This window comes from Crocuta crocuta, unplaced genomic scaffold (assembly GCF_008692635.1).
Source record: "Crocuta crocuta isolate KB4526 unplaced genomic scaffold, BGI_CrCroc_1.0 scaffold35, whole genome shotgun sequence".
Classification (NCBI taxonomy): domain Eukaryota; kingdom Metazoa; phylum Chordata; class Mammalia; order Carnivora; family Hyaenidae; genus Crocuta; species Crocuta crocuta.
Genome location: NW_027530625.1, coordinates 8,297,353 through 8,320,339, shown reverse-complemented (window position 1 = coordinate 8,320,339; position 22,987 = coordinate 8,297,353). Strand labels below are relative to the sequence as shown.

At 45.3% G+C, this 22,987-nt stretch overlaps 1 protein-coding gene across 1 annotated transcript in view; it reads left to right on the top strand.

The window, feature by feature from the left end:
* The window catches only part of SETX (senataxin), an 80,520-nt gene that overhangs the window by 41,466 nt on the left and 16,067 nt on the right, over positions 1–22,987 (top strand). The window contains exons 11-19 of the mRNA XM_077768416.1: positions 8,150–8,311; positions 10,716–10,948; positions 12,250–12,417; positions 12,956–13,112; positions 17,037–17,138; positions 17,346–17,461; positions 18,981–19,052; positions 20,783–20,932; positions 21,987–22,094. Coding sequence (XP_077624542.1) covers positions 8,150–8,311; positions 10,716–10,948; positions 12,250–12,417; positions 12,956–13,112; positions 17,037–17,138; positions 17,346–17,461; positions 18,981–19,052; positions 20,783–20,932; positions 21,987–22,094 — 1,268 coding nt within the window. The remainder of the gene's footprint in view (positions 1–8,149; positions 8,312–10,715; positions 10,949–12,249; positions 12,418–12,955; positions 13,113–17,036; positions 17,139–17,345; positions 17,462–18,980; positions 19,053–20,782; positions 20,933–21,986; positions 22,095–22,987) is intronic.

Below are 22,987 nucleotides of genomic sequence, written 5' to 3'. Positions count from 1 at the left end.
GTGTACAGACTCGGAGCACATCTTCCCGCTGTCTGCTCATTTCATGTCGGTCTGGAACACATATCACATTTATGTGTTGTTATAAGCCAACCAAACACTCAGAACTCTTTTTTAAAAAGTGTAAGTTGTCGGGGCGCCTGGGTGGCTTAGTCGGTTGGGCGTCCGACTTTCGCTTAGGTCATGATCTCGCGGTTCGTGGGTTCGCGCCCCGCGTCGGGCTCTGTGCTGACTGCCAGCTCAGAGCCTGGAGCCTGCTTCAGTCTGTGACTCCCTCTCTCTCTGACCCTCCCCTGCTTACGCTGTCTCTCTCTCTCTTAGAAATAAATAAAAAACATTAAAAAAAAAATTTAAAAAAAAAGTGTAAGTTGTCTTTCTGCCTCCATCCCTCATCCCTCGTCCATCCTACTCCATAGATTCACTTCAGATAAAAAGCATGTGTTAGGTATATTTGGGGGGAGAGGTACCTCTGTGTTCCTTGTAGGACACTGAAGTACTATTAGCCAGCAGAACAAGAAACACCACCGGCCCCCATCACTCAGACCCCCGTGAAACTACTGGTACACAGCTTCCTGCCAGACCATTTGCTCACCTGTGTGACTTGTGTATGTGTGTATGAAGTAGGGTCGTTCTACCTGTTTCAAGACATTTTTCATTCATTCAGCAGATATTTATTGACTTTATAGCACCTCATAGGATAGGATTTTAGATGCTATGTGTGTAGCTGTGAAGAAACCCTGAGATTCCTGCCTTCATGGAGCTTGCTTCTGATGTCATTTTATTTAATACGTTGTAACTCTTTTCAGAGTTGTTAAATACCAGGGTGTTTCATGTTTGTAGTTACTCCGATGTAAGTGTGCCCCACACACCCGTGCAGCCAGTCACTTCTGGTTGGACACGCGTGTTGTTTGTAGTTGCTCAGTGTCGCAGGCACTCAGGGTGAGTCTCTTTGCCAGGTCAGCACAGTTGCACATGTTAAGACTTGGCCTCTGCCTAGAAAGGAGTAGCATTTTGACTTCTACCATGGAGATGGAAAGGTGGGCATCTCCCTCATTTTGCCAGTTTAAGCATTTTCCCCCCAGTTTTATGTATGAAAAATGTATCTCATTTGAGGTCATAGGGTTTGTTCCCAAATCTTTTCTGATCATTTGCATTGTCTGAGGGGGCGCATGGCGCCCTTGTCCTGGTTGCTATCAGGGATGTGGTTTTCTTCTTAATTTGCAGGCCTTCTTATGACTTGCTCTTTTCAGTTTTTTTATTTGTGGTTCAATTTCACATGCAGTTTTTGAGGCATAGATAACTTCTACATGTATTCAGAACTATCCTATTTATTTATAAATGGTTCTGACTTTGGTCTTAGAAACTGGATAGGGGCGCCTGGGTGGCTCAGTCGGTTGAGCGTCCAACTTCGGTTCAGGTCATGACCTCACACTTCGTGGGTTCGAGGCCCGCGTCGGCCTCTGTGCTGACAGCTAGCTCAGAGAGCCTGGAGCCCACTTCAGATTCTGTGTCTCCCTCTCTCTCTGACTCTCCCCTGCTCGCTCGCTCTCTATCTCTCTCTCTCTCTCTCTCAGAAATAAATTAAAAAGAAAAAAAGAAACTGGATAAATACTCCATATTTTCCTGTAGTTTTATGTTTTTAATATTTAAATTGCAAATTTATCTGGCATTTATTTTGATTGTGTGATAGAACCACATAGTATCTACTCGTAATCTGGCTTCTTTAACGTGTCTGTAAAATTCATCAGTTTTATGTGTGCCTTCACTAGTTTTCGTCATTATGGTAGTATTTTGTTATGTGAATATGTCATGATTTTACTGTGGGTGTTTTGGTGGTTTTTGGTTTCTTTTTTTTTTTTTTTATTTTACTGTGAGACATTTTTTTCAGTAGTTTTGGCCTGTGTCTCAGGTCCCCACGACCATCCCCAGGTTCAGTGATTCACTAGAGTGACTCTCAGGGATTAACATACACTCGTGCCCAAGGCTGTGACTCTTATGGTGAGAGCACGCAGAGCAGAGTCAGCAGCGGGGGAGCCCCTGGGAAGAGTGTGGACGGCACCACGATCAGGCCTCTGACAGTCCTTGCCCAGTAGGGCCACGCAGGGCGTCCTTAACTTTCCCAGTAATGAATCGTCACAGCATGTGGCATGTGAAATGGCACCGACTAGGGAGACTGGTTTGTTTCTTTTTTAATTAAAAAAAATGTTTTTATTGTTTATTTTGGAGAGAGAGGGAGAGTGCAAGTTGGGGAGGGGCGGGGGGGGCAGGCAGAGGATCCAAAGCAGGCTCTGCACTGACAGCACAGAACCCGATGTGGACTCAAACTCTTTTTTTTTCTTTAAAAAAATTTTTTTTTAACATTTTATTTATTTCTGGGAGAGACAGCATGAGCAGGGGAGGGTCAGAGAGAGAGGGAAACACCGAATCCGAAACAGCCTCCAGGCCCTGAGCTGGGTGTCAGCACAGAGCCTGACGCGGGGCTCGAACTCATGAACCGTGAGATCATGACCTGAGCCGAAGTCAGATGCTTAACCGACGGAGCCACCCGGGCACTCCATTTTTTTCTTCTTTAAATTTTTGTTTATTTTAGAGTGAGACAAAGTGCAAGTGGCGGAGGGGCAGAGAGAGAGGGAGACACAGAATCTGAAGCAGGCTCCAGGCTCTGAGCTGTCAGCACAGAGCCCCACACGGGGCTCGAACCCATAAACCGTGAGATCAGAACCTGAGCCAAAGTCAGGCAGTTAACGGACTAAGGCACCCAGGTGCGCCCCCCTAGTAGGGAAGACTCCGTGCCCCAGACACCCTCTGCCTCAACTACATTCCTGACTTCAAGAAGGAAAGCAGATATTTGGCATAAATCATACTCTTTCTGCACACAGTTTAGGCACAGTGAGCCATTCTCGTCAGCACATGATAATCCCCATATCCAGGGTCACAGGTGCTCAGGGCCGCCTTGGTAAGCAGACCTTTCTAAGGAGGGCGGCCTCAGGCATGCCGCGTTAACCCTCCCGCAGCATTTTGTCAGCAGTGTCGCTGTGATGTACCTGTCCGGGTTTTTGTGAGGGGTTTCTTCTGAGTCCTATATCCGGAAGTGGGTTGTGGAGTCTCTGGTCCGTGTGTGTTCAGGTTGCCCAGGCGGCACCCAGCCTGCGGTACGGCACTGTGCCCCACCAGCGTGTGGGGGCCTGGCCCTCGCCACTACATTTGTGCTGATGGCCATTTAGTGTTGGGCGTTCTGCCGTGTTTCGATCGATGGCCTCTTGTGGTTTAATTTAGTCCTCTGCTTGTTATCAGTGAGGTTGGCACCTTTTTATATATTTAGTAGCTGCTTCAGTGATCTGTTTTGGGAAGTGCCTATTCAAGGTTCCTGTTAATTTTCTGTTATCTTTTTCGTATTGACTTTTACGAGTTCTTAACATGATTTGGATACATGCCATTCTCTCACTTTGGCTTGTATTTTGACTCTCACCGATGTCCTTAAGAGTCTCATTTTATTTTTATTAAGAGTTTCTTTTATGTATGTATGGATGTGTGTAATATCTACACCCAACATGGGGCTCGAACTTACGACCCCAAGATCAAGAGTCGCATGCTCCCTGAACAAGCCAATCAGGCAGCCCTAGAATTTTTTATCTTTAACCTGGCAAATGCATCTATTTTTTTTTTTTTTTTTTTTTGATGGTTAGTGTTTTGTGCCTCATTTAAGAAACCTATCCCGGCTCTAGGGCATCAGTACATTCTCTTACCATCTAGAAAAGGTGTCGCAAATCGACCACACATCCTGTTTGTGTACTGCTCTAGAGTAAGGCTTTTACAACTTTGAATTAAAGATGGTGAGAATACAACAGACACTCTATATGGCTCGCAGAGAAAAAGTTTGCGACCCCTTTTCTAGATGGTTCGCTGTTTTATCAGCCTGGAATTTATTTTCATGCATGAACGAGAATGTAAGGGTCATAATTTCTTTCTTTTTTTTCCCCCCCAAATGGACACTATGGTTGTCCTGGTGTCATTTATTGGAAAAGACCATCCTCACGCTCTCCAGTGCTGGGTTTGCCATAAATCTAGTGTCCATTTAATCGTTGATTTTTTTTTTTTTTCTGGATTCATTTCTTCTCTGTTGGACCATCTTCCTACCCTACTGCCCATATCACTTTGCCTAATTACTCTGTCCAGCTTTATAATAATTTTTTTTTTAAGTTTGTTTATTTTGAGAGACAGAGCCTGTGCAAGCATGGGAGGGGCAGAGACGGGGGGAGGGAGAGAATCCCAGGCAGGCTCTGCTGTGAGCGCACAGCCCAACGTGGGGCTCGATCTCATGAACTGTGGGATTGTGACCTGAGCGAAGGAGTCAAACACTTAGCTGACTGAGCCCCCCAGGCGCCCCGGTAATGATCCTGTGATCCCCAGGGAACAAGTCCTCCTACTTTGTTTGGCCTTAGGAGTGCTTGAGCTCTTCTTGTCCCTTTGCGTTCCTATGTAAACTATTCGGCTTATTTTCAGTAACGTATTTGTAGTTTACCATGGAGAGGTTTTGTAGACTGTGTTTGCTTTGATTTTTGCCGGAGGAGGCGGGTCATTTGTAATTAAATTCAGTGGTTATCTCTAAAAGATACAGACGTAAAAATTTATAATAAAATAACATTTTATTGCTAAAATATTAACAGTGATTCTTCAATGTGAGGTAGTTAGTCACTATTCACATTTCCATTTTCCTCACAGAAGAGTTTTTTTCAGCCCGCTTGAAATAAGATCCAAATTAGGTCCACACTTTGACACTAGTTGAAATGTCTTTTTTGGGGCGCCTGGGTGGCTTAGTCGGTTAAGCGTCCGACTTTCGCTCAGGTCATGATCTCGCGGTTCATGGGTTTGAGCCCCGCGTCGGGCTCTATGCTGACAGCTCAAGCCTGGAGCCTGTTTCAGAGTCTGTGTCTCCCTCTCTCTCTGACCCTCCCCTGCTCACGCTGTCTCTCTCTCTCCTAGAAATAAATAAAACATTAAAAAAATTTTTTTTTAAATGTCTTTTTTAACTATAATTTTCTCCTCCTGTTTTTTTCCACTTCGTAATTTATTTGTTGAAGAAGTGACGTTGTTGACCCTGTAGAATTCCTGTCTGCACTTGGTACCGTGTGCCCCCGGTGTTGGTTGGCATGTTTGTCTGCGTGCCCTGTATCTACAGACACAATCAGATTCAAGTTTGATGTATTATTTTTGGCAAAACTGTTTCATGGCTGGTGGCATGTTCCTTTTCCAGGAGGTGCGTGACTCTCTAATTTCTTTCTGTAATATTTACAGCTGTTGATGCTGACTGCCAAGATTAATTTATTAAAGGTACAAAGTGCTGATATTTTTATTTGGTCATTTTTTCATTTATTAGCTGGAATAGTTTTTTTTTTAATTATTTTTTTTAATGTTTATTTTTGAGAGAGAGCACGTGAGCAGGGGAGGGGCAGAGAGAAAGGGAGACACAGAATCCAAAGCAGGCTCCAGGCTGTGAGCTGTCAGCACAGAGCCCGATGCGGGGCTTGAACCCATGAACTATGAGATCATGACCTGAGCCGAAGTCGGACACTCAACCGACTGAGCCACTCTAGTGCCCTAGAATAGTTCTGTAAAGAGAAATTTTCCTATGTGTTTGGTTACTCTGTGGTATATACTTCATAAAGAAAGGTAGAAACGTTCTTGATTCTTGACCAGTTTTCAAAATAATGAGTTAATTCACTGCAAGCACTGGCATTGACCAATGTGCTTTTTAAAAAATTTCATAAATGCATGAACAAGTGCATACTTGTATTCCTGTCCCTTGTAGTTCAAGCCCTTTAGCCAGGACCCTGCAAGTCTTTGAGAGTTGACGTGCTATCTGATAGGACCAGTATCATCTCTGTTCTTTTATCCCGTATCTGAACTTACAGTTGCCTAAGTAGCCTTAGCATCTTTGTAGAAGAAAATGGTGTTTCAAGACTAATTTAATATGAGGAGCATCTGGCTGACTCTTGATTTCAGCTCCGGTCATGATCTCGTGGTCATTGAGATCGAGCTCCGCATTGTCGGGCGTCGGGCTCTGCCCTGGTGTGCAGGGCCTGCTAAGATTCCTGCGCCCCCTGTCCCTCCGCGTCCCCCCTCCCCCGCTGGCGCATGCACACACACCCGCTCTCTAGCTCTCAAAGAAAAGAATAATATAATACGATGTAATGATACACCGTACATATGAACAAGTAACATGTAACCATAAGAAAAGGTTGAAAAAAAGATTGGAGAAAATTCAACTAAAAGAAGACTTGTTTAGCTCTGTTAATATCAAACTAGACTGTAAGACAAAAACATACAAAAAGGGAATCTTTCATAATAAGCTTAGTTCAACCAAAGATACGACAATTCACAATATACATATATCTGAAAAAATATATAAGAAAAAATGATAGGAGTTTATATTTTTACACATTCAAGAGTTTGAACCATTAAAGGTGAATTTTAAAAAAACACACAACATGAAAAGAAACACAATCTAAGTAAATGAACCTAATTATATATTGTTTATTACCTTTTGTCTTGGTTGAATACTTCTACTTTTTTCCCCCATTTTAAAATTTCTTTTCATTTTTTCTTGTTAATTTAGAAATTATACCTCAATTTATACTTCTTTTGCTGTTTTAGAACAGGTGGGCTAAAACTGACAACATGCACCCTTGATTTCTCAGAGTCTGTAGTTTTAATAGATATTTTAAGTGTCTCCACTGATAAGGCAAAACCTTTAAACGACTAATGTATCCCCATGCCACATTGTATGCTCTTGTTATGTATTTTTGTGTTGTTGTTTTTTTTAGTTTACTCTGAGAGTGCAGGCGGGGGAGGGGTAGAGAGAGAGGGAGACAAACGCAAGCAGGCTCCGTGCCATCAGCACAGAACCCCGTACAGTGCTCAGACCCCAGGACCCTGAGATCATGACCCGAGCCGAAGTCTAGAGCGGACACTTAACCAGCTGAGCCACCCAGGCGCCCCTTAATTGTGTTTTAAACTGCATGAAATTCAGTCTGTAACCCCCAGGACGGTCCTTTTTTGTCCCTCGATTCTACCAGTTTGTATGCTGCTTCTCTCCCTGTGCTCTGTCTCTGGTGTGTGTCCGTATCTTGGGAAAGTTACTTATAAAAATAATTTGAGGCCAAGGACGATACCGTCTTCTTCCAGAGAGGATTTCCCTTTGCTGCTGCCAGGCTTCTGGGGGCACCTACACTGGGGGGTCATCTTAATGCAGTTCAAGGGATTGGGATTTTCTGGGGCCCCCCAGGTGTTTGGAAGCCGGGCCGCAGCCCGTGTCAAGGTGGGTTTGGTTCTACTTCATCCTTGGGTGTGGTCCTGAGTCCCTCATGGTCCCAACCTGAAGCGTGTGAGGCTACCAGGGTCCCCATTCTCTGGACTCCGGTTTTTGTCTTTTTAGTCCAGCAAGGCCGTTCCAGGTACCGCTTGGCCTCTTGCTGCCCCTCCAGGCAGTTCAGGCAGTTCAGATGTTTCTAGAGGAAATACTGGGCTGACTGCGGTGGATCTCAGTGCAGTAATTCTTCACTGTGGTATTTCGTCCCTGATGCTTTCAAACAGGTATTTCTTACCTGTCACGTTTTAAAATCTTGTTTTGATTTAGTGCTTCCGTCTACCTGCCCAGTGCCTCATATTTTAGTTCAGTATATTGTTGCTGGACCTGGCGGTTGGTACTGAACTTCTTTATCCTCTGTGTTCCCAGCCCTGGAAGTTTACAGCAATCCTTTCCCCCTTGTTTGAAATGCCAACAATAGGCTCAAAATTCTTACATGTTCTTGGACCGGTTTTTAGAGTTTCTCCTAGGATTTTGAAAATGAACAAAAGTGAAAATTTCTTGGTTAAAAACTAAAACTACAAGGAAAGGAAATCTGTTAACTACTTTTGAATATTACAGTTTTACTTATTTTGGCTTTTTAGCCGTTGTTAAGAAACACTTTATAACACTGTATAATCAGTATTTGAGCACGCAGACTGGCTCACTCCTCTCATTTTGAAGCACGGTACACAGCTTGCTGGTGCTGTACGCTTGCTGGGACTTAGTGCAAGGGCTTCATATCCTCTAAGTTAATCTTATTTAAAATAATTCTGTTAGAATAAATGCCGACTTCTTGTTTTATAGTTCATCTTGAGGAATGTGAACTAACTAAACAGCTGCATCCAAAGGAAAATGATTTGGTGTTTTTGGTTCTTGAAAATGGAGAGGACACAGAGGGAAATCGCATGCCGGATTTCAACGAATATTACTGCGGTTATGTTCATAAATTTCGCCGCACTTCAGTCAGTAAGTAAATAATGAGACAGTACAGAGAAGTCCATCAGCTATAAGCTCATCTTTTTTTTTTAATTTTTTAAAATTAAAAAAAAATTTATTTCTGAGAGAGAGACAGAGAGAGACAGTGTGAGCAAGGGAGGGTCAGAGAGAGAGAGGGAGACACAGAATCTGAAGCAGCCTCCAGGCTCTGAGCTGTCAGCACAGAGCCCAATGCGGGGCTTGAACCGACAAACCGCAAGATCATGACCTGAGCCGAAGTTGGTTGCTTAACCGACTAAGCCACCCAGGAACCCCTATAAGCTCATCTTTTAATTCTGCTCTGAGACGTACTTTACTGGCTACGTGTTTGTTACACACATACCAGACATGTATTTGCTGGGTTGATTACTTGCCATTCAGAGTCATTTTTTAGTTTTTCTAGATTCATCTGCAAAAGGCACAGCATTTAACTGCTCTAGACTTACGGTTTAAAAGCTGTCTTTTGGGGACACCTGGGGGGCTCAGTCAGTTAAGCGTCCGGCTTCAGCTCAGGTCATGATCTCGCGGTTCGTGGGTTTGAGCCCCACGTGGGGCTCTGTGCTGACAGCTCGGAGCCTGGAGCCTCCTTCGGATTCTGTCCCTTTCCTGCTCATGCTGTCTCTCTCAAAAAAAACAAAACAAAAAAAAAGAAAACATAAAAAAAAAAAAGCTTTCTTTTGTAATGTCCTCTTTTTCCAGTACCTTCGTTCATATCATTGCAATTATTATTAAACTGTGCAGACCATCTGTCTTTTATATCTTAAATCACATTCCAGCCTTGGTTTTTTGGCTAATTATCAATGAGAAGACCAAACATGTAAGTCGCTGTCAGGCACCTTGAAGGGTTTGCTGTTTCCATCACTCTCATCCCTTGTGTCATAGGGGCTTTTCTCGTGGGAGGAGCAGAGCAGAAGGAATGTTAGGTTGATAGAACAAGGACCTACTGTGTGCCGGGCCCCAGGCCTTGTCCCTCCTGCCCACATTCATCATCTCCCCAAGGCCTTGCAGAGCAGTCAGAATTCTGTATTCCCGCTGTCGGGATGTGAGGGCTTGGGGATGTAGTGTGACTTCTCTAAGGTCATTCTCACCGTTAAGTGGTGGGCCCGGGAGAGGAACCTCCGACTGTTGGACCGCAGGGTCGTCCACGTTCTTTGTCACCTGGCAAGTGGCGTTTTTAACATTGCTGCTTTCTTAGTCTCACTTAATGTGAAGAGAACATGATTTCTTTCCTTCACTCACTTTTTCCATCAAGTCTTAAAAACCGCTCAGCGTTCGGCGTGCCACACTTTTATCATCGCTGGGGCCCTGCACACTCCTTCCTGCTGAAGGCATCGAGGGGAGCAGTGGCAGGGGACGTGGCTTAATCTGAGCTTTTCACTCTCACAAGTGGTGACATTAGCTAAATTTATATTCCTAAAATAGTCTCCTTCAGACTCCTCAAGCGTCCAACTATCTGACATCTCCGTGTGCAAACCTGTTAAGACAAAAGACCAAAAGAAACACTAGATTTTCTGCTTGACCTCTCCACTCCTCTGTTTTTCCATCTCCGTGAGTGAGATGCTCTTTTTTTTAGTTGCTCAGGCCCGAAACCTCAGTCATCCTGGACCCTTTCGTTCTCTCACACCCTCCATGTAGCCCATCAGCAAATATTCTTCCTTTGCAGGTGTCTAAAAGCCACGCCCCACCTCTGCTGCCACGTTCTGGGCCATGCCACCGTTAGCTTTTACCTAGGTTACTGCGGCGGCCCCGGGGGCGGCCCCGTGCTTCTGTGCTTTTTGCGGGGTGCTTTATCCCTCATTCTGCAGGGAGAGGGATTCTTCTCGTGTGAGCCCGAGCACCTTGCCCGGCGTCACAGAGCCTCACTCAGGGTGGGTCCAGAGCCAGTGTTGTGGCCTGCGGAGCCATCTAGAACGGAGCCCCATTTTACTCTCTGACTCTTGCGGTCCGGGTCCCCCTGCCTCTCCTTCCAGCCATGTGAGGCTTCTCCCCATTCCTGAGATACTCCAGGCCCAGCTCTGCTTCTCCGGCCTCACGGGTGCCGATTCATTGCCAGCAGCTCCCTTTCCCCATGTAAGGCTGTGGTGTACTCCTTCATTTCAAGTGGCTGCCCAGACACCATCTTACCAGGAAGCCTTCCCAACTCTCCTGTCTACAGCGACACCTGCCTGACGTGTTTGTGTGGTTATCTGTGTCCCTCTTAAAGAAAATAAGCCTCTTGAGGACAGGATCACTGTCTGGTTCTCAGGAGGCGGTCAGTAGGCTTGTGAGTCAGCGACTTAAATAATCCATCCTATGAAACACATGAGTTATAAAGCACATTATTCTGAATAACTTTGTAGCTGCACAGCATCAGTCATTGGTCACTGAAATTGCTTTTTCTCTTTCTTGATAATAGTGCGTAATGGGAAATCTGAGTGTTCCCTTTCCATCCAGACTCAAGATAATTTGATGCTCAATTTAAACGAACTTGTGAAATGCACTGTCATCAGTTCTCTGGTAACTACACAAAGGAAGTTGAAAGCCATGTCTTTGCTGAGTGGACGGAACCAACTGGCCAGAGTTGTTCTGAATCCAAACCCCATGGACTTCTGTACAAAAGATTTACTAACTACAACGTCCGAGAGAATCGTGAGTGATGATTTAATAAAAACGGAAAGTCAGAAAATTGCATGTCCGAATGTCAGAGTGTCGTGTTTTTATCCGCTGTGCATATTCCTGTTGTTGTGACAAAGACGTACCGCTGTGCATGCACAGTGACATTGTTTTGGGCGTAATTTTCTTTAATGTGGCAAAGTATGCACTACGTTACTCAGCTTACCTCAGAAAAAAGGCGTAGTACAGTAAAGAATCGAAATTGTGCTCAAAGACCAGCATTCAGCTGGGTGAGCATCCTACTTAATTGCTGGGTGATTATGGTTCAGAAGTAGGACTAAGTTAATAGAGTTTACGCGGTACATGAAAGATGGATGGAGAATTGACGCGTATGGTTGCAGGTATGCAGGTGGTGTGGCCACTTTGCGAGAACATGTATTTTCTCCCTGTAAGCGCTGTGTGCTGGTTCCAGGAAGTCACCATGGAGGAGGGCCCGGGGAAGGCAGAGTGCTAGGGCCGCCGCCGTGTGCTAGGCCCTGCCTGTGCAGCGTCGTGCGCCCACCCTGCCCTCCAGGGGACCCCCGATGTCCTGCGTGGCTCCAGTGGAGGCTCCGAGAGCTTAGGGGTCTGGAGACCTAGCTTTTGAGCAAAACTGGCGTTGAGACTTCGATCTGACCCATGATCTGTGCTCTTTCACTATAGCGCTAGAGTTAGGAAAGAAAGTCTTGGAATGTTTTTTTACTGTGTAAGGAAAGAATTAACTAAAATGGGAAGAACCAAAGAATAAATAGGGGGAAAGTGTAGAATGATTTTTCGAGATCATCTTTGTACGATTCACAAACAGAAATACTGCTGCAGTACTTGTAGGTGGATGGAAGCCTGTAGACACTCCTGAGTAACTTTCTTTATAGTAGTCAAAGTGGTTTTTTGTTCTTTTTTTAAAATTTTTAAATTATTATTATTTTCATTTTTTAAAATGTTTATTTCTGAGAGAGACAGAACGTGCGAGCAGGAGAGGGGTAGAGCGAGAGGGAGACACAGAATCTGAAGCAGGCTGCAGGCTGTGAGCTGTCAGCACAGAGCCCGATGTGGGGCTCGAGCTCACGAGCTGTGAGATCATGTCCTGGGCTAAAGTTGGATGCTTAACCGACTGAGCCACCCAGGCGCCCTGGAAGTGGTTCTTTAGATTAACGGTGACTTTGGAGTCTTGCCCAATCATAACCAAAGCTTCTGTCTGATAAAGATTACAAGACATTCAAATGAAGGTTTTCCATTATCTTCCTCTCCCATGCCACTCCACGAAGAGCAACTCATTCTCTCTCCTGTCCTTTGCACAGATTGCCTACCTGAAAGATTTCAATGAAGACCAGAAGAAAGCGATAGAAACTGCATATGCCATGGTCAAACACTCCCCATCAGTTGCCAAGGTCTGTTTGATTCATGGACCACCTGGAACAGGAAAATCAAAAACTATCGTTGGCCTTCTGTACCGCCTGCTGACAGAGGTAGAGTATGTGAGGGTGCTGGTGCCGTTCGCCGACCGTGTCGTTGCCCTTATTTAACTGACACGTGCCAATACCTGCACTGGCGGTGTAGCTCTTCAGTACTGCATGGAACTTCGCCAGAGAAGGAGGTTAGCAGGAGGAGAGGAAGTTACAAGTAACTCTTCCTTATCTCAGATTAGTGTCCTCTGTGACACTAACCAGAAGGGCCGGGATGGTGGCCTTCTGGCTTCACTGTGGGTCACGTCTAATGCAGAGGAACTGTGTGGAATGTATTCCCGGGCTATGTTTTGGTTGGATTGAGTACAGAGTAGCCTAAGTGGCTAGTGCGGGGAGGCTCAGAGAAGCTATGACAAAATGTTACACTTAGTTGTAATTTTAATGTCCAGGTAAGATGTAAGTGCTATTATGTGTTTTCAGGTATTTAAAAAAGGGGAACGTTGGAATGTACGTGGAAGTAGAGAAAACTGGAAAAATCTGTAATAGAGCTCGTCATATTTCTTGCCGTCTGTCTGTTCTGTGTGTGTGTGTCAAACTGTAGAGCCAGAGGAGGGGGCACTCAGATGAGAACTCCAACGCCAAAATCAAACAGAACCGTGTCCTCGTGTGTGCGCCTTCCAACGCGGCTGTTGACGAACTTATGAAAAAAATCATCCTTGAATTTAAAGAGAAGTGTAAAGACAAGAAGAACCCTATGGGTATGAAACTTCTCTGGGCTTCTAATCTCTTTTCCCTTTAGTTTTTATTGTTTTTGCACGGACAGCTTTGAACGCCAGCCAGTTGTGGTAATAGCTTCTGCTTGGGGCTGTGGCCCGTATGTTCTCATTGATTCATTGGGCAGATTGTACTGAGCATTTACTCTGTACCAAGGCGCTGTGCTAAGTGCTGAGGTTTCAGCAGGGAGGCTTTCCGGGAGGCAGTAATGAGGAAGTGGATCGGTGGGCAGTTAGGGCACAGAGCCATACATTCTGGAAGAGCAGTAAAACGCAGATACTTGCAGACATGTTAGAGCGGCCCTTGGTTTAGTCACAGGAGAGTTAGAGAAGACTTCTGGGGGACATGCCGTCTGAGATGAAACCGACAGAGCCATCGGGAGTTAGCCGTGGGAACGGCTCGGGGTGAGGGGGTGCGGGGAGCTCTAGAAGTTACACCAGAGGCGAGAAAGCCTCACACGCAGTCTAGCTAGACCATAGTTCGCTGCACGCAGGCGAGATTTGGGTGTTTGGTTGCTGTACTGTTTCCAGTGCCATCTAGGCAGTGAGGAAAGTGCTGCTTCGTGAAACCTGATTCACTGGGGAGGTGTGAGCGCTGTATGGGGTTTTGATGTCCAGCGTCCTTCATTGGATAGATAGGTCAAGGTCAGGAGTTTATAAAAGCGCTGGTCTGAGCGTAGGAACACCGTGAAGCAAACATGTTGGGTTGAAGGAGTTGCGCATCTTCAGTGTTGTAGGTGGTGCCAGATTCTTCTCGGAAGTGGGTGTGGCGGTGGACGCGGCCGTGAGCAGCTCCCACACACGTGCAGTGCCGTGGTTGTAACACGCCTCCGCCTTCCCTGACTGGCCGCGTGAGGGCGGCACTTGGGCGTGCGGGGACAGGGCGACAGGGCCGGGCCCGGCTAGCCAGGCTGCAGTTTGAGCTTGCTTAGAGCATGAAGGCTTCTGGCCGCAGGGGAGAGCTGTGTTCTTTCACGTGGCCTTCGTTCTCCGCTCTTGTCGCTCCTTCCAGCCACCCTGAGTGTCCTGAAAGCAAGGCCTTGGACACCTTTGCCGTCAAGTGTGGTGCTGGTTTCTGGGGTGTAGCTTTCACCTTTAACGGGACGAGGCAGTTTCCCTTTTCATTACTTTCTCTGGTGAAGGACTGTTGAAGTTTATTGCATGCGTTTTTCTTGTTGCATCTCTTCAAATGACAACGAAGCCGTGTTCTTTAATCTGTTACTGTGGTAAATTACAATGTTTTTCTAATGTTAAAATATCTTTGGTTCCTAGAATAAGGCCAACTTGGTCAGGTATTCTTATTTTTTAACGTGTTGCTAGATTGCTAATGTTTTATTTAGGATTGTAAAATTAGCACTCTTCAGTGAGGCTGGCCTGCGATTTTCTTTGTCATATCTTTGGCTGGTTTTAGTTACACTGACCTTAAAAGGAATTAGGGAGAATTTTTGTTTATTCTTTGGAATGTTTTATATATGAAAGAGATTCTTCCTTGAAGATTGATTTGTTTATAGGGTTTGTTTATTGTCTTTTTTTTTTTTTTTTTTTTTTTTTTTTTTTTGACAGATGGGTAAGTTTCTGTATGTTGTCTGAACGCCCTTAACTGTTATGTATCTATTCAGGGTTTATATATATATATTTTTTTTTAATATTTTTTACTTTTGAGAGAGAGAAAGTCAGCACAGAGGGGCAGAGAGAGAGGGAGACACAGAATCTGAAGCAGGCTCTAGGCTCCGAGCTGTCAGCACAGAGCTTGATGTGGAGCTTGAACTCAAGAACTAAGAGATCATGACCTGAGCCGAAGTTGGATGCTTAACCGACTGAGCCACCCAGGCAACCCAGGGTTTCTATATTTTTACTGAATCTGGCTAATTCATGTTTTTCAAGAAAAATTAACATCTCCTTTTAGGTTTTTGAAAACATCTTGGCATAAAGTTGCTTATTTGTAGTTGAATTTTAAAGATCCCAACTGTATTTTGATTGGGTCACCTTTGTCATTCCCGGTTTTATGTATTTAGTCTCTCAGTTCACACATGGCATGGGCGGGCCTGTGGTTGGAAAGTCCTGGGAGAGAATTTAGTTTTTCCCAGCTAAGCCCATTCACTTTTTTTTCTTCCTCCCACCTCATCTGGGCCCTTTTCCTTTCTAGTGGCTTTAAAATCCAAGCCTCCGTGGTAAAATTTCTGTATCTTCACTGGAATGGTAGTTTTGCCAATGTAGACATTTGGCAAACTCTCTGTAGAACTAAAGATTTTTAAGTCTCTGTATTCTATTGAATGTAAAGTGAAAAACAAATTCCAAGCACCCGTACTATGCCAGCCCCAGTGTATCCTGTTCCCTTGGGGAAGCCACAGCAGCTCAGGGTCTTCGAGCTCTGATGTTTAGCTTTCTCTTTGTTTCTGGCCCCTAGGAATTTCTCTTCCACCTCTGTGAGCTCACCCTATACTTTAAAGGATGTGTTACAATTTATGGAGCATTTCTAGGTATTTATCGAGGGTGAATTTCCAGGTAATTTCATCTACCTTTCTCATGGAAACACAAGAAAGGTGGCAGTTTTGGAAACCTTCAAGTAAATGTTAGCCAGAGTAGAGGCTTCACGTATAGAACACTGAGCTGAACTGGGAACAAAAGTATGTTGTAGAGACCAGTTTAATGAGTCATTCATTCATTACCTGTCCTCAGCCTGCAGGCCGCTGTCGGAGCCAGTGGCCAAAACAAAACCGTGTTCACTGGCAGGAGATTAACAATAAACAAATAAGTATGTGACGTATCAGATTCAGATAAGTGCTGATAAACTCTGCATGATCGCTGTAACTTAGCCCAGTGATGGAGTGGGTGATGTTTAGATTAAATAATATATAAACTGTGGTAATGTAAATTAAAAGTGTGGGTAATAACAAGCCATTTAAGTGATGTTTATAGCTTTTGGAAGTACCTGCTCCAGAGTTGCCAGCACCTTGTGTCCCTTCGATTCTGGAGTTAGCAGTGTGATGGGGGTAGAGAGTTCCAGAAACGTTGTTCTGCAGAGAAAGATTTGATTATAAGTATGATTCTGTCTTGGAAGGTCAAATATGTGTTAATATCTGAAAGTCTTTATACATCTGAAATATCCTGTGGTTAAGAAATCTATCTTATTTGGGGCGCCTGGGTGGCTCAGTCAGTTAAGCGTCCAACTGCAGCTCAGGTCATGATGTTGTGGTTCGCGGGTTCCAGCCCCACATTGGGCATCCAGCCTGCTTTGGATTCTGTGTCTCCCTCTATCTCTGCCCCTCCCCCACTCATGCTCTGTCTCTCAAAAATGAATAAGCGTTAAAAAGAAAATTTAAAAAAAAAGAAATCTATCTTATTTTAACTCACCTTTCCCCAAATGTATTTTATTGTGAAATGTACAGAACATAGTTTGAGAAGCGCTAGTATAATTGAATCTCAACTTTGTAATGTACTGTTTATGCAACCTCCGGAGCTTTTATTAGGTAGAAATGGTAACTACTTGCCTTATAGAGTGGTTGTGAAGCATATTTAATGTATATGAATCCGCTGCTGTTCTTTCAGGTGTCTAGATTGATAATTAATCTTAGCTCCCTTCTCTGATTGTTAGTATACTTGCTTAGAAATGGATATTATGGGACCTCCTGGGGGGCTCAGTCCACAAAGTGTCCGGCTCTTGGTTTCAGCTCAGGCCATGATCTCATGGGTTTGTGAGTTCGAGTCCCAAATCGGGCTCTGTGCTGACAGTGCAGAGCCTGTTTGGGATTCTCTCTCTTCTCCCTGTGCCTCTGCCCCTTGCATGTTCATGCTGTATCTGTCTCTCTCTAGATAAATAAATAAACTTAAACAAAAAGAAATAGATACTATGTGCAGAAAGTGGCAATGTCCTTATTATTCTCTAAGTATGATTTTTTTTATCAACAGGAAACTGTGGAGATATAAATTTAGTACGTCTGGGTCCAGAAAAGTCTATTAATAATGAGGTTCTAAGATTTAGTTTGGACAGCCAAGTTAACCACAGAATGAGTAAGTACTGATTGAGGCACATACTGTTATTTCTATTTCCCTTTATACGATAGGTGATGTCTTGGGCATTGAAGGTAATTTGGAGACACTTGAAGTAGAGTAGCTTTGAGAACTAGTTTTTCTTCTCATTGTGTGTGCATGTGTGTGCATGTATGTGTCAGAGTTAGCTTCTCATTCTCTTTTCTTTTTGTTTGTTTTGTTTTTAAGAAAAAGACTTACCTTCTCATGTTCAGGAGATGCATAGAAGAAAGGAATTTCTAGATCATCAACTAGATGAACTTTCCCGCCAGCGTGCTTTATGCCGAGGTGGAAAGGAAACACAGGTATCGCATATTTCTTGATTACTGGTTTTCTAACAGCTGACAGCTATGTAAGTAGTGATGAGTATTTGATACCATTCTTTTATTGTGGAATAGCATAATTGATGTGTGAAGATGTATACAAGAGCGGTATGCCTTATATCAGGGATTAACAAATTTTTTCTAAAAAGTAAAAGCAGCAAATAATTTAGACTTTGCAGGCCATATGGTCTCTGTGTCGACTACTCAACTCTGCTGTTATCATACAAACGTAGTGATGGATACATATACAAGTGGATGTGGCTATATTCCAATAAAACTTTATTTACAAAAACAGATGGTGAGTTGAATTTGGCCCGCAGGCTGTAGTTTGCTGTTGCCTTCCAAATATTAGAGCTGTAGTGAATTTATTAGGTGTCTTTCAGTGGCAAGTTAAAGGAGTCCAAATTAGACAAAAATGGGAATTCACTGACTCACGTGCCTAGGAACTCTGGGAGTGATTAAGTCCAGCAAGGCTGGGTCCAGAGGCTCGGGTGATGTCCTTTCCCCACCTTCCCCTCGATTTGTTTTTCTGTGCGTCAGACATTTCTTACCTTGGAGAAGATAAGTGCCAGCATCTCTGGGCATCACTGTCCCAGCTTAGAAAACCTGTAGGAAGAGAAGGGACCGCTTTCCGCTCCCCGAGCATTGGTGCCACGGAAGGCGTCTGGTCAGTCCCTGGATGTGCAAGCAGCTCTGCTCCCTGTTTTTAAAGGCCTGGGGGCCGTAGTTCACCAGGCCTGCATTGTGTGCCCATCACTGGAGCTAGAGGAACGACTGGGATGGGATTGAGAACCTGTTTGAACCACCCAGAGGTCAGGGGAGGGAAGAGCCCCAGGAGTCACACTGCTCAGCACACAGACCTAGCGCCCAGGGGACACACCGAACGGAATGGAATCTTGTGCCTTGTGACGGATTTGTCAGCTTAACACCGCAGTGGAGTTCGGGGCCAGACCACAGAGAAAGTGATGCAGAGACATTGACCTCGCACAGGCCCTGGAGGAAGTACACGTCGCTCCTCGAGGGGCCACACAAGGAGTCAAGGCAGAGTGCAGGCAGAAAGGCAGGACCTGGGGCGCATGCCTTTTTTCGGGCCCGTGGGTGGGGGACCTTTGAGGGTCCTGGGCTAAGGCTGGATCCATCCACTCAGGGAGTGAGGGAGAAGCGCGAGGGGGTGCGTAAGTGCACAGGCGCTGGTGACCAGGGCCGCCGGGGACATCCTGTCGGAGCCACCACCTTCCATCACCTGGGCTGCTCCTCTCCTCCCCGGGGCCTGCGCTCCTATGAGGACCCGCATCAGGGGAAGGGCTTTGTGGGCTGTGAGGACAGAGCCGCCGTGAGGCCCCAGTCCCGTGGCGCAGCTCAGGAGCCAGGATTCTTCTGGTAAAGAGAGAACAGCCGGGGTGAACGGGTTACAGTGTCCTCTGCAACATAAGGCAGCCGACCGTAGAGCATTTTAAAACACTCAGTTTAATTGTAATGGTTGCACTCTAATTTTTTCCAGAGGCAAGAATTAGATGAAAAAATTGCAAAAGTTTCAAAAGAGAGGCAGGAACTAGCTTCTAAAATTAAAGAGGTAAGTGGTTCACCTGTTGCATTTTCCAGGATTTTCCTTCTTTGTGTTTTTATCATGAATTGTTTCCCACAGCCGATGGACTTTTCTCAGTTGCATTTAAAACTTGGTTGATTGTGAAAACTTTTTTAAAATACGAAAGTAGAGAAAATGGCACAATTACATGTACGTTTGCCTTTTTATTCCTTTCCCCTAATAATTCTTATTGTCACCTGAGACTTCTAAGAAAGGTGATGATAAATTGTCTTCTCCTTTTCTATGTCTGGGTAGGTATTGAAAAACCTCATTAGGTGCTCTTCTCCCGCCACCGCAGAGCCGCTTATGATAATTATCATCAGATGAATAGTTAGCAAAAGTAGATGTGAAGTGTTTTCCTTATTAAAAAAGAAAATTTGTGGCCACCCAGGGATGCCAGAAAAGAAAAAAAAGGAAGAGAAAGGGAAGTCTTCTGTCTGGATTCAAGTAGAGTGACGGTGGCTGGGGTTTGGCATAAGGTAGTACAAGCACGTGCTTTGCAGTTGGCTGAAAGAATAAAGTTGTCATATTTGTTTTTGATCATAAGGATCCTTTTATAACGTGTAGCTTTTTCCCCAGTGTTCTTTGGATATAAAAATACCAGGGAGCGCCTGGCTGGCTCCGTCGGTAGAACACATGACTCTTCATCCCGAGGCCATGAGTTCGAGCCCCACGCTGGGCGTAGGGATGACTTAAAAATAAAATCTCTTTAAAATCAACAACCTTTAGATTGATCAAAGCCAGGATGAGCCAGACCTGTGTCCCCCTCCCCAGATTCCAGCCCTAAAATCCAGCGGGGGTCAGAGCAGGTCACGGCAGCTGGTGACGTCATTAGTGTTTTTTAGGCTGAGATTTTTCTCTTGAATGTATTACCAGTCTCCCCTCCAAGGCTCAACAAATAAACTTTTTTGTGTGGGTTTTGCTGCTCCCCACTGGGTTCTGTGGGCCACTGAATTACTTGCACCTGGCAATGTTCCTCAGCAGGCAGCCGAGAGGTGTGTGAAGGGGACAGTGCCTTCACGTGCGCCCCGAGGGCCATGGCTGCCACCCTCTGAGGTTCACACACGTTCCTTGGGAGTCCAAGTCCACAGCTGAGCAAATCACACGTACAGGGATGAGCGCCTTTATACGGACGGCACCAGGCTCAGCAGATCAGTGCTAAGAACCCTGGTTTATTAGCTGGGACACTAAACGGTATGTGCTGTGAGGTGTCATTCCCAGTCCGGCTCCATCGCGCTGTGTGACAGGTGGACTGAGGTGGTTGTCGTCATTGTGCAAGCAGAGTGCTCTGCATTTTCACAGGCGTCCCTGTGGGCACAGGCCTTTGACAAAGAAAGAACAGCACCACACGTACTTAACTGACAGGGAAATGTGTGTTCTAGCTGAGCTCTGACCCCAGTTTAACTCCGACAATTGCCTCACAGCTCTCTCCGCGCATTCTGATACCTGCCCACGTACATCTGCTGTAAGAGTTGTAATCTGCTTTGACCAGATCAAGCCTGAATAAATTTTTCCTGATGTGCTTGTTTCGTGTTCTGAGTATTCTCTATGGTGGTTTCTGATTACCTGCTATTTCCTAGATGGGAGGTTCCCCCTCAAGCGTCACTAAATGTTTTTGTCACACGCTCGATGGTAGGTGTTTTACAGTAAACGTAGGCCTGCCGAGATCGGGGGTTCTTAACAGCTGTTCACGGACTAACTTTGATCTGTTGCCGTAGGTTCAAGGACGCCCACAGAAAACACAGAGCATCATCATCTTAGAGTCCCATGTCATCTGCTGCACGCTGAGCACGAGCGGTGGTTTATTGCTCGAGTCTGCTTTTCGTGGGCAAGGGGGTGTCCCCTTCAGTTGTGTCATTGTCGATGAGGTCAGTGGGCGGTCGGCTGAATGGCTGGGCAGCTTGTGCTGGCGTCGCGTGGGCTGAGCCGGGGGTTGGGGCGGGGCGCGCTGATGCAGAGACCAGGAGGAAACGGCCGTGGAGTGCCTGGTCTTCACCTGCTGTCGCGTGTGTGCGCGGTCCCTTGTGATGAGATGTGCTGCTGATGGCCCCCCACGGCTGAAATGATGTTTCCAGAATTGGGATTCGAGTCTGAGGGATGGCTGACTGGTCCCAGCAGATCCTTCCCAAGGAGTATCTTGGTTCTGCTTGGAATAGCTCCAGTTCCCTTTTGAAGCAGTTTTAATATAACTTTGGCCTGCTCTGAGCCACAGTATTTTCAGTTAACACCCTTTACTTGTAGTTCATTCATGGAGCAAACATTTGTTGGGTACGTACTGTTTGCCAGAACGTAGAGCCAGAAGACATGGAAAGTGAGCTGCAGAGGATCGATCTGAGATCCGAGATCCAGCTTCACCAAAGTGAAAGGACGGGAACCGGGGAGGTGATCACATGCTTGAAGAAGGTGTCACCAAAGAGAAGCTTGAGTCGTGCAGATGACGAGGCCTCTGAGGAGCAAAGGAAGAGGGGGGTGGCAGGGAGAGGGGGACACACCGCCATGCTGTTCCCTCAGGCGCGTGCCCAGCGAGAACAAAGAACACAGCACTGGGGCGTCACACTGCCCCCTGGCTCACGGCTGGGTCCCCGGTGGCCGTGGCACCTGAGCACTGCCACCTCGCAAGTTGTGTGCGATGGTTTTCCTACTTGATTGTTCAAAGTATGTCTGCTGTTACGGTTTTATTTTCTAAACACAAAAATATTCTTTGTTTTCTCAGTTTATGGTATTTTTTAAATTTTAATTAAAAAAAATGGCGCTCATCACAAGCGTACACTCAGAAATCCTGATTTTTGATACTCGGTGCAGAAGGAGAAAGTGTATACTTTTCTGAATGTTGACCTTGTATGAACTTGATAAACTGTACGGGAATAAAGAAACAGCAGAGATGAGTAAGAATCCCTTTTCCTTCTGTGCTTTCTTACCCAGGCTGGGCAGTCCTGTGAGGTTGAGACCCTTACTCCACTCATCCATCGTTGCAACAAGCTCGTCCTGGTCGGAGACCCTAAACAGCTTCCTCCCACGGTCATTTCCATGGTGAGTTTGTTTAACGCCCATACTGCTCTAAAGTGGGGGGGCTTTTTATTTTTTGTGTTTGGAGGGAGTCTTTCTTGGATCATCATCTCTTATTTGGAGGGAAAAGTAGGGAATGGCTACGAAGAGAGAACCCTGTTTGAATTTTAATAGTAAAAGTCTGTGAAAATGTCTTTGTTCCTAATTGTGCTTCTGTACATATGTGACCCATGTAGAGGGAGCGTCAGAGACCAGAAAGACCCGTGTTCCATGTGCATCAGGCTTTTTCTGTGGGAAAGGTGGTGTGCAGCTGTCTTTTTTTTTTTCTTAAATTTTTTAAATCTTTATTTTTGAGAGAGAGAGAGAAAGAGCAATTGGAGGAACAGAGAGAGGGAGAGACACAGAATCTGAAGCAGGCTCCAGGCTCTGAGCTGTCAGCACAGAGCCCAACGCAGGGCTCGAACCCACGGACCACGAGATCGTGACCTGAGCCTAAGTCAGACGCTAAACCGACAGAGCCACCCAGGCACCCCGGTGTGTAGCTGTCTCAAGGGCTGTATCTGATCCGTTTTAGTAACATAAACACCAAAACTATAACACCAGAAAAATTTTAAAAGGAGAGTTTCCCAACCTCCTGATTTATATTTAAATGTATGCAAATTTGAGTAAAACATTACAAAGAGTACTTTAAATGTACTTTTAGAGTACATTTCCAGTTTTAGAATTCTGTGTCTTGTGCAAAAAAAAAAAAAAAAAAATGTGTCTCTCCCATCCTCTGAAAGTGCAGTGTCAGGAAGAGAGAAAAGGGGCTTTGAACCCTGTTTGTGGGAAGGACCAGCGCCTCGGCTGCGGCCCACTGTCTGCACTGTTCCCTCACCAAAGAGGGCTCCTAGAAGGGGCCACCAGGGTTGGCGTTC